The following is an 11,753-nucleotide window of genomic DNA, read 5'->3' on the forward strand; positions in this document are numbered from 1 at the left end:
GCAAGGTGCGCCCGTTGTCACCGTCATTCATAGGCCTACAGCCAATCAGCGGCGGCCGAAATGGACAGCCCACTAGGTGGACTCTTGCAGAATAGCCCTCCTGGAAAAACACTCTCCGAACCACTCTAACTGGCAATATAAATATTTTTTTTTCTGATGTCCATGCTTCATTTAAAAGCAAATTGCAATATACTTTGTGGGTGCCCCTTGTAAGGTGACGCTACATGCTTGCACAGCTTCACGCAGAAATAATGGCCAGTTCTTCAGCATACCATCCATTATTGAATTCCTTGCACGTTGCATGTTACCGGAACTGAAAGATAAATCATAATATGCTTTTATTTTTTATTTTCATACACTCTAAGATGAGTTTTTCGTGCATAAAAGATGATTGCAAGCGAAAATGCAGCAAGACATCTACTTCACACCATGTCACATAGTCATGCTTTATTACCTAATAAATTAGAAAAGATGCAGAAAGTGTATTTAAGAAGAGTGACAAACAGCAGCAAAGGGGATCATGGATAAATCTTGAAGATGATTGCCGCTGCTGCCAGAGCAGGCCAGCCTTCGTAGGAGAGCCCTGGCTGCCCACGAAAGCTTGCTGTCACAGGCCACGAATGAAAGTTCCTGTGTCTCGACACAAAAGTTCTTGTAAACATAAGCAAGCATTACCTGCACAGAAAAGGGGGAAAAGGCGATGGAAGAAATGGGAATGTTGAAATTGGAACTTCAATTAGCAGTATGTGCTAAGTTAGAAGTCTGGCTCACATTAAAAATAAATTTAAGCACTCCTTTCTCCTAAATTACGGGTATCTTAAGGTATGCACGTGATGATGTTTAAAATTACTAGTATATTTCCTGGCATATAGTTAAATTGCAGAACAGAGTCAGACAAAGTCAGCCTTGAAATTAATATAATGTGTTTTGTGGATAAAAAGGCACTTATCAACTTGTCAAACAAGTCTGAGAAGCTTCCTGCAAAATATAAGCAGTTTAAAACAGTAATCCACTCTGCAAGTAAATGATGTACTAACTTAAATAAAAAGGTAAATAGCGTTTTATATTGTTAATCTAAAAGAAAGTTTGGCATTTTACACTGCTAGCTGTTGCCATTTTTTTTTTTTCAAGCTTAAACATGACACAGAACAGAGTAAGCAGGTAGCATGCAAAGCAGGACTGGTGATAAAGTAGGGTTCCAAAGCAACACTCCTAGCTGGATCAATCCCTTTTGTTGATATATTTTCATGTGACCCTAATTGGCTTAGGGCAATACCTCACACCAATGATGCATTACCTTGGATGATGCGTCATACAAAAATAAAAGTATCTGATGATGTCATTAATTGACAAGATTGCCCACTGTCTTGGAAGTGTTAACACGCTGTTTGCGCGAGAAAGTTGTGGGGATCGCACGCGCATCCCGATATCTCCGGAGCGGCCACGCGGTTATCACGCGATAATCACGTGCTCGCTCGCGGAGGGTAGCGGGGAGAGGGCACCTTCGCCGCTCCCGCTGCTCTTCGCGCCTGGCCGCGACGCCGCAGCCCAAGGCACCCCGTTCCCTCCTTTCCCTTTCTTGGAACCGGGGAGACTCCCTCTCCGCCGCTCGGGGAGAAGCGCTATTCCCTCGATGCACCGTTGTCTTTCGGCTGAGGAGCTTGCGACAGGCCGCATCTCAATTCAGCCACTGAGACCGCCGCACGCCGTCCCCCTGCTGCTCTCGGCCTTTGTGAGCGACTGACCGCCCCAGGGCCCGAGCGCGGATCCACTCTGGGTGAGCTGAACTCTTATCAGCCTCTTTTGTGGTTCCCACATTGTGCGGTTATTTTGCCCCAGACGCGCGGAATGCTCCGCCGCTGTGGTTTTGTTTTTGTGTTGTATTTGTATGTGTTGTTGCTGTTGTTGTCAGTTGGTATCCTTGTACTCTAAGGTGAATAAACACCTTAGGTCGAGACTCACCCTGTCCCCCCTGGCCTGAACCCGCCGTGGTCGCAACTCACTGCGAACCGCGGGTTAGGGGTCACAGCTCTGACTGCTAGGGCTGCCGCGAAAGTGCTAGCGAGCGACTGCCGCTCCATCGGCGCTGTGCGATCCAGAGAAGGGTCAGGTGCGCACGCGCGAGCCTGAGTAATACCCCTATAAAGTGCAAAGTGATTCGTATAGGTAGCAAATTAATCAGTGCATCTGTAGGCTCAGGTAATTCTGACCATCTACATTGACTCGCAATTGAGAAGCCATTGCACACAAAGAGGTGTATTCAAGTAATGGTCCATGTTGAATAATTGCCCACCTAGTGAAAAGTGAAATGTGGCAGTCTAATCGACTAGGGCAAATAAATCGCTAAATTCTGATAACACCTCCGTGGTGTCTGGCTCATACCAGGTTCCCACCTGCGGCAAGCTGTTTTTTCATCCACTTTAATTTCCATTAATTTATCGTTTCCTTATTTCATTTATTAAACACAAGTAATTTTCCCTATGTTGTCCTTGGTGTCAGTGTTTGTTGGCTTCTTATGATATGACTAATAAAAATCGGGACCCTCGGTTAACCCCCTCTCTTCTCGTTTAGGACCTGTACCCGGTTTCATAACAATCTTTGCTTCAAATTTTTCTATTGTCCCCAGCTTTTTAGAAAACACGGAAGGGTACTTCTGTTTTAGCACCGCGACTCTGTCTTCAACTGCAATCTGGCCAATTTCTAGCCAGTCAAGCTTCAAACGTTCTAACCAATTTCGCCCCATTAGTACAGGCGACTTCCTCCCATTGTTTTTTTACAACAATGACTGGTAGAGTCATGCACTGATTGTTGTACTTAACCACCACGTCACACTGCCCTTTTAGCTGCATTTGCTCCCCAGTATACGTGCGAAGCGACATTTTGCAAGGTTCACATTTTACATGTGGAAATTCGGACAGGTACACTTGCTCCGGGACAATTGTGACAGCCGCTCCCGTGTCAATTTGCATATTCAGTTTACGCCCTTCTATTTCCACACTCACTTCATAAGATGATTGGTTGGCGTTAATGACATGGTACAGTTCCTGCTCCGAGTCATCGTCAGAACACTCGAGCGCATGCATGTTTTTTGGCTTCGCTCTAGCAACTGGGCACATGCTTTTCAAATGACCTACAGCCGAACACTTGCGACAAATAAAGTTTTTGTACCAACATTCTTCCGACGAGTGTCCCCTGCCGCATCTTGCGCATTTTTCGTTCTTGCGGGCTTCGACATGCTTAGGATTAGCTGGTCTCTGATACTGGTGTGGTCGGCTTTTCACGACTAGCACGGGTGCCTCTCGTTCTCTTGACCGTAGTTGTTCAGTGTCTAGCGCCGCTAGTTCTCTATCCAGGGCGATTTTGCAAGCGCCATCAAATGTCAGCTCTCGTTCAGCAAACAGAGCACGCTGGGTCTCTTCGTTCCGTATGCCAGCAACCAGCCTATCTCGGAGGGCGTCTTGCAAAAAGTCACCGTAGTCACACTTCCTGACTAAATGTTTCAGTTCCACGATGAACCCCTCCACGCTTTCGCCCTCCTGTTGTACGCGCCGGTTGAACTTGCATCGTTCTGCTATTACGGAACTCCTGGGGCTGTAGTGCTCCTTCAGGAGGCGTTTAACTTCTGCGTACGACTTTTCTCCCGGGGCTGCCGGCACAACAAGACTTTTCCGTACTTCGTAAGCCTCTGGTCCTATGACTGTCAAAAAGACGGGAAGGCGCTTTGCGTCGACGATATCATTAGCCGTTAAGAAATGTTCAAAACGCTCTAAGTACGACTCGAAGTTTTGCGTTTTCGGGTCGAACTCGGACATCTTTCCCAGTGGCGGCATTTTGACAGCAGTACATATATCCGTTACTCATCAGTTTGGCGTTTCCTTGCTTGGACGTGCTGCCAGCTCCAAGCCCCGTTGTCGTTCCTTGTGGCCGAGTACTTCCTCCGCAGGGGTGTTCGGTGGGCGGTGCCGTGCTCCGGGAGCACGTGCAGCGCCTTGAAGCTGGACGACAACTCCGCTCGCTTGTTTCCGTTCGTGCCTGTCCACCCGTGCAAGACCAAGGCCGTCGCTTACGTGGGTACGCAAGACCCTCGTCGCCAGTTGTTATAACGTCATCACGCAGCCAAACCGGGAATGGAATCAGTTTATTCAGTGCCGGCGTGCATATATATATATATATCGCTATGTGACGTCACATGGATTATGGCAGTAGCCCGCCCAGTACACATGCGGCATGACGTGCTGCGCTATCACAATTTAGAACAAAACACAAGTGAAATTTGTACATCAGCAGACGATTGTATTTGGAAATGTATATATTAAGTAAACATTGCAGTTATATTTTTGTTTGGCTATAAAGTGGGAAGGCTGCAAGCTGCATAGTCACTGAGACATGCGCGCGCGTACGCAATGCTGTAACCCATGCAAGAACAAAAAGACACAAAATAGGGCGAGTTCAGTCTGGTTCAGGATTACAGCCAGCGCGTCGTCTTCGAATGCACTCCCTTCGGTTGATTCGTGCTACGTTAACCACAAAGACTAACAAGCAGGGCAATGTTCTGACAAGCGTTGCGGAAGTTGTGCAGCGCGGTAGTGCTGAACTGCTGAACACAAGCAGAACCCTCGTATAAAGGTAAACATGGCGAAAACCCACAGGGCAGAAGAGCTCATCCATCAAGAGTTGTCGCGGGTAACACCTAAAGATATTCACATTGTTGACGAAAAACGAAGTGCAACGTATTTCACTTACCGGAAAAAGTGTTATCCGAACGTGCGACGTACAAAGACGCACCGAGACACGAAGGCGGTGAACGCAGATCCCGCCATTGTGGTAGTAAGCCGTCGGCGAACACACGCAATGCAGCCGATGTCACAAAGCACTGATGCAAAACACACGGCAAACAGCATCAGCACAGTTAAATTAATCCAGTTAATGTCCAGTATAAATGTACAGAATGGCTTAGAATGACGCACAACTGGCATAACGAACCCACGACCGAGACATTGCGGGCGGCAGTGGCCGTTTTTTCAAACTTCCTGCCTCCCAGTGTTTCCACCATGTAATGAGGTGTCTGACAAATTTGGAGCGTGTCTACTTGACTGCCGCCGAAGTGATCGCAGCGCGGTGGCTCTGTGACACCGCAGTGGTCACTGCAACATCGGCGTTTCGCTCCTGCTGCTGTCAGTACCTGCATAGAAGAATGGTTTCCAGGCGTTGTGTGCGCGCCCCGTACGGAAACCAATAGCACGCCCTTGATTGTTGAAATTCTGGTGTGAGAGTATTTAACATTAAAGCCAACTTATTATGTTGCTTCCAACGAGTTCGATTTGTCTGTGTAACCGCACCTTTAACACGTCGTTTGCCATTTTATGCACTTTCAGACAAAAAGATCTAAAAAAGTTCTTCAGTTAGACGTTCTTAATCTGTTTACCAAAATCGACTCTAGTGACACCAGTAGTGGGTTTTACCGCAGATAGAATATATACTAGCATATCCCAAGTGTAATAAAGAAAGGCGTCAGACAGGGAGATACGATATCTCCAATGCTGTTCACAGCATGTTTACAGGAGGTATTCAGAGACCTGGAGTGGGAAGAGTTGGGGATAAAAGTTGATGGAGAATACCTTAGCAACTTGCGATTCGCTGATGATATTGCCTTGCTTAGTAACTCAGGAGACCAATTGCAATGCATGCTGACTGACCTGGAGAGGCAAAGCAGAAGGGTGGGTCTGAAAATTAATCTACAGAAAACTAAAGTAATGTTTAACAGTCTCGGAAGAGAACAGCAGTTTACGATAGGTAGCGAGGCACTGGAAGTGGTAAGGGAATACATCTACTTAGGGCAGGTAGTGACCACGGATCCGGATCATGAGACTGAAATAACCAGAAGAATAAGAATGGGCTGGGGTGCGTTTGGCAGGCATTCTCAAATCATGAACAGCAGGTTGCCACTATCCCTCAAGAGGAAAGTGTATAACAGCTGTGTCTTACCAGTACTCACCTACGGGGCAGAAACCTGGAGGCTTACGAAAAGGGTTCTGCTGAAATTGAGGACGACGCAACGAGCTATGGAAAGAAGAATGATAGGTGTAACGTTAAGGGATAAGAAAAGAGCAGATTGGGTGAGGGAACAAACGCGGGTAAATGACATCTTAGTTGAAATCAAGAAAAAGAAATGGGCATGGGCCGGACATGTAATGAGGAGAGAAGATAACCGATGGTCATTAAGGGTTACGGACTGGATTCCAAGGGAAGGGAAGCGTAGTAGGGGGCGGCAGAAAGTTAGGTGGGCGGATGACATTAAGACGTTTGCAGGGACAACATGGCCACAATTAGTACATGACCGGGGTAGTTGGAGAAGTATGGGAGAGGCCTTTGCCCTGCAGTGGGCGTAACTAGGATGATGATGATGATGATGATGATGATGATGATGGTGGTGATGATGATGATGATGATGATCCCAAGTGTGACGTTATGTTTAGAAGAAATTCTATTTTCAGTCTTATCATAAACCAAAATGTCTATAGCCGTTTGTAGCCATTTCAAGAGGCTTTTAAGAGGTTCTTTGTTTCGTGGTAAGTGAGGACTCTGATTCCGAATGATTGTGCTGCTGGGGAGTCGTGGCTATTTCGCAGAGGCACACCAGTTCCCGAGAGAATAAACGCAGGGGTGCTAATCGGTTCTTCTGAACATGTTCCTAGCTGTCATTCCATATAAATGCCCCGTTTTGGCGCAGCCTGTAAATCTGCTAACTTGATTCACGCAAGGAAAGCATTTTTTTTTTTCACAGTCTCACCATGTCTGCAACCCAACAAAACTGGGTGCCCAATGTGGTACCACACTTATCTTCTTTAACGAAGACAGCAGATCTACATATACCTCTGCCTTTATGTGAGGCATGCCGTTGCTTTAATTGCTTCATTACTGTCGTTATAGTGGTGCGCCGGATAACTGAAAGCAGCCCTTTATAATACAGAAACTGCTTAGTTGAGCGGACGTACAGGTGGGAATGGCTGGTATGAAACATGAGATAAGCGTAACATGGTTTTTCTCAGAAATCGGACTCGAGAATTATTTCTTTTATTTACACCCCTAGAAAAAAAGCGAAGAACGCAGCTACCTTCCTTTATTTTTTAATTAAACAAATTCTGGCGTTTTACGTCTGGCGGTATGATTATGAGGCAGCCTGTTCAGTTCTCGTCACATGGTGTTCTTTAACATGCACCTAAACAGAAGTAGACGAGTGTTTTTCCATTTCGTTCGCATCGACTTCCGCGACCTGGTTTGAACCCGTGAGTTCGAGTATAGCAACGCAACACCATATCCACTATGTACCCACTAATTAGGCGACCGCGCCGCTTTTTTTTTTAAGGAGATAAAAATTTCACACAGCTCGCGGGCCAAAGATTAGCATATATAATGGGTACCTAAAACTGTTTTCGGCGCTCGAGGTGCGACCCTAATAAAAGAACCCGTACCAATAATTCCGCATTCTGTTACGCGGGGAAGACGTAAACATGAATGGAATGTTGTACTGCAGTTTTTTACAGCGAAGCTGTATATAGCTAGGGTTCCGTGCATTTTTTTTCTCCGTAAACAAAAACTATCATCATCAATAGCTCATACCCCCGTAAACATTCATGCTCCCGTAAGCAAGTAAAAAATTCAATGGCTCGATCATAGCCCCGTAAGGCAGAGGCTACAAGCACTCAGCAAAATGAAGCGAATAGTGCTTAAATTCTTTCTAATCACGCATATAACATACAGAACAGCATGTCGAAAACTGTCATCCTCAATGGCCCCGTAAGCAAGCAAAAACTGCAATTACTCATAATCCCGTAAGGTTCATGGCTACTCGCCGCGAATTAGCTGCGATGACACTACCCCTGTTGTTGTTGTCGGTGATTTCAATGTGGATGTGTCGGTACCGAAAAGGGAGCCGGTTTACGCGTTCCGTGTTTCAGACACCCTTGCAATGCTACACCAATCCGGCCCAACCGACCACCCAGCGGCGTACGTGCATGGATTTGACATTATAAAACAATGCGATTGCAGTTGCGAGTGAAATAATAGCCACCGATTAAGACAATAAATGAGTTCGTACCTTTGTTCAAGATTATTTGTCACCTCTGTGTCGTGTGCTAAACAGCTTCGCTGGTCAACCACCTTCACAGAGTGGCTCAGTATTTTTCTCATGTTTCTATAAGAATACTTCGCGTAAATCTGAGTACAGGGCGCCGCATGGGGCAAAATGTGTTCGTTCTTTGAAGTGGCACCCATTGGACCACGAATATCCACTGGACATACCGATTAGATCCGCACGTCCTAGTCCCAGTCATGACGTCCAGGGGATAACATGTGGACATTAATTTCGGGATGTCCTATTTAAGACATCCTTCAGACATCCACACGATTGAACATCTGGGATCTAAACAAAATCCCAAAACTTTAATTCTGTGGATGTCCGAAGGGTGTTTTCAAGGGGATTTCCCATACCGGCCATATGTGCGACCAACACACACAGTCCAACACGTATTACGTGATCATATCGCGGAATATGAAGTCTCCACCACGGCTGCTTTCAGCGCACGCTCTTCCGAAAAGACATGTCAGCCAGCAATGTGAAGTTGCTGCACTCGGGATCAAACTTCCGGTGCAGACGATAAATGGAGAAGTTGAAATGAACGACCGAAAGTTGACAAGCATATCGGGAGGAAACGTCACAAAGGGGCAGAACAGCTGCGCATTGTCGGCTACCGCAAGGCCGAATCAATCGTGTCCTACGCATAGAGTTAGTATACCAACTCTAGAGCGAAAGCTGGCCCGAAAAAGTGGGAATCCCTAGGGCGCCACCCTGTTGCTACTGGTCAATGTGGCCAGCGCAGTTACTATGGAAAGGGCTGAAAGCAAATACAGGTCACCTTATGCTTTGCCTTTTAAAATTGCATACCTTATGGCTTTATGAAGGTGATGCGTTATATTAAGTTTACAGAAAGCGCTTGCTAAGTGCGTGACTTATATAAACCACGGTGTACGCATTCAGGCTACAAAGGATGACATGAATTTCGATTTCGAATCTTTGTTTTTTGGAAGCGTAGTAGTTTCGTACAGTTTAGGTGTGACATACGATCACGCGTCAACATCGGACGCTATGGCACATTCGTGCCTTTTGTGCCACCAAAGACCCAAAGTACCTTCACATGTAAGTAAACGAATGTATCTTCTTGCTCAGAACATCACGCGAGTAGACAGCTCTTGCAATGCGTCACAATCGTTTGAGAAGCGTAACAGTAGAGCATTTTTTTGCATGCGGAGCGGTGTTTTTATTTGCAGGTTTCCCTTGAGTAGGAAATTGCGGGACAGGCGGACCAGCGCACCGGAATTGTACTGGCGAATCCACAAGCAAGTCATAGAACCTGGTTAATTGTTGCACGTTGAACTATCATGCTTCTACAAAGGCCACAGCACAAGAACAGCCTGATGACGAGTATTTATGTGCCACGAAGCAATCAAGAGGCGAGTGCTTAATACGGATGAAATCGAGTGCGTGAACCCACATATTAATAGCGTAGGCGTTTTATTACCTGTGCAATATTTTCAACACTTACTTGCATGCCATTTCATGTGGCATATCTTTTCTGGTCACAAATGTGTGCAGAGAATTTATTTGCATGATCGACTCCGGGCCTGTGGGACCGTTCACTTGCAATTGATGCTCAGTCTTTTACATATATCCATAAACTCATCAGATCCCTACGAGCATTTTGAAAATTCAATTATTTTAGGCAACACGCACATATGCAACACGGATATAATCTTAAATACCACTAATCAGCTGGGACACATTTTTGTTGAGTATACTCGCAGGTAAAATAAGTAGATCATGTGGACAGCTCCAGCTCATGTTCCCTAAATCAGTGTGTACAACGGGAAGCAAAAATAATTTTTTTCTTGCGCACCGATTATTTTGCTGTATAAGCAAGAGATCCGACCCCGTTAGGGTAACATATGTTGTACATCACACTAATATGTGTTTTAATTTAGCAAGCGAGATGAGTTACTTTTATGCCTCATTAGGTCAAATCACGCTGCAAGCTGCATTCATCAATCTTCTATTGGATTTTGCGAATGTTTAATGAAACATGTGTCCCTGTTGTGCAGATTTGCAGTGGCAAGCCCTTCTGCGTGTTCCAATGGTAAAATTTAAGCTCTGAATTAAAGACATTTCCAGTCAGAAGCAAAAAGAAAAAATGGTGAATGCATAGTATCAGAAGCCCAAGGTACAAAAAATATGACAAGTGTCGAATGATTTTAAGGAAAGAATGGTATTTGAAAATGCAAGACTTTAGTGGAGGTCAAGCAAGTCAATATAACTAGAATACTCTGGAAAATTATCTGAGTGATGCGATGGCAAACAATGGGTCAGGAAATGCGATGTTTCCTACAAGAAGAAAAGCTGATGATTGTCATTACATAAGTCACTTAAGCATCATGAGACTGTTACTTGATAAATTCAGAAACGAACCAAACAACAAGACAAGCAAAAATTAAAAAAAAAAACAATTTAATGATGCTCCCTCCACACTGGGATAAATAAAAAGAAACGAATCACATCTAATGTGGGCATATCAGACGCCTTGTGAAACACTAAAGGAAAAGTTCAGTTTCGAGCTATGGCACTTGCCGCATAAATGTGGAAGGCCTTGCCCCAATAGCGATAGTTACCACTGCATTTAGAAATTGAAAGCATTCGTGCATACACGGAAGATTTTTTTATATTTTTGGTACCACTTCAAATACCTCCATCAAGTGTTAAAATGCTGCATCGAGCCATACTAAGGATCTCACAGCAACACCTGCAGGTAAAAAGCAAAAGCAGTCAAAGTGCTGGTGTATTCTGGACACTATGTTTGAAAACTTTTAGGCAAGAAGAGTGCAAGAAGCAGATATAAGAACTGCATTTATTTCCATAATTCCCCATTTGAATGGCCTTTTCTTTTTGCTTAGACAATGCCTACGCCTAGCCACAGTAGCTCCCTCATGCAGACTCCGCAAGCCAAGAGGCCGAAGAGGCAAGAAGCAATAGCACTGGTATTCACATTCATCTAATTTCTTTCTTTCTCTTACGTTTAGGCAGCCAGCACACCTCGAACAGCCACCTTGACTGCGGGTGTGTCACCCTAGTCGCCAAGGAAGCATTTGAGGGAAAGCGACAGGCAATGTGAACAGCCACTTCTCCATGTAAATGATACTCTTTCTCTCGGATGACTCCTACGCCTCGCCGCGCCAGCTCACCTCTGCAGACTCCACCAACAAAGATGCCGTGGAGGCACGTGCAGGGCAGAGGCAAGAAGCAGGGCCACTGGTGTCGACATTCACCCAATTTCTTTTTCTTACATTGAGGCAGCCAGCACACCTCGAACAGCCACCTTGACTGCGGGTGTGTCAGCAGATTCCTCTTGTACATATGCTCATAATAAACTTCAGTAAACTTGAACTTAATAATAAACTTGAAGGCAAATGGGACATTGATGCATTGCTTTTTTGAATATTTAGTGTACACGTACAATATGTTATACTTTGCAGTTCTACAGAGCGTATTTTGAAGCTTCCCACTATATTTTGCACCTTTCATTACGTATGTGTTGTGTGGCCCTCAATGCAGTTCGTGTTGTAGCAGCAGCTTTGTCTGTGTATTGCACATTGGATTAGGCTTGTGATATCCAAATGTGCAAAAGGCCTATATTCTCTCACATATA

At 45.2% G+C, this 11,753-nt stretch overlaps 1 protein-coding gene across 1 annotated transcript; it reads right to left on the reverse strand.

Annotated features, from left to right (window-relative positions):
- Positions 1-671: 671 nt before the first annotated feature.
- Positions 672-3,830, reverse strand: LOC126545679 (uncharacterized). Its single transcript, XM_072286031.1, has 2 exons — positions 3,262-3,830; positions 672-675 (listed from the first exon to the last, which is right to left on the reverse strand). Exons 1-2 carry the CDS (start codon positions 3,828-3,830, stop codon positions 672-674), a joined length of 573 nt encoding a protein of 190 aa, XP_072142132.1.
- Positions 3,831-11,753: the final 7,923 nt, after the last annotated feature.

Source organism: Dermacentor andersoni, chromosome 1 (assembly GCF_023375885.2).
Source record: "Dermacentor andersoni chromosome 1, qqDerAnde1_hic_scaffold, whole genome shotgun sequence".
NCBI classification, from domain to species: Eukaryota; Metazoa; Arthropoda; class Arachnida; order Ixodida; family Ixodidae; genus Dermacentor; species Dermacentor andersoni.

Excerpts from the sequence above, each read along its gene's own strand:
- LOC126545679 (XM_072286031.1), bottom strand. The coding sequence starts at position 3,830 with ATGCCGCCACTGGGAAAGATGTCCGAGTTCGACCCGAAAACGCAAAAC.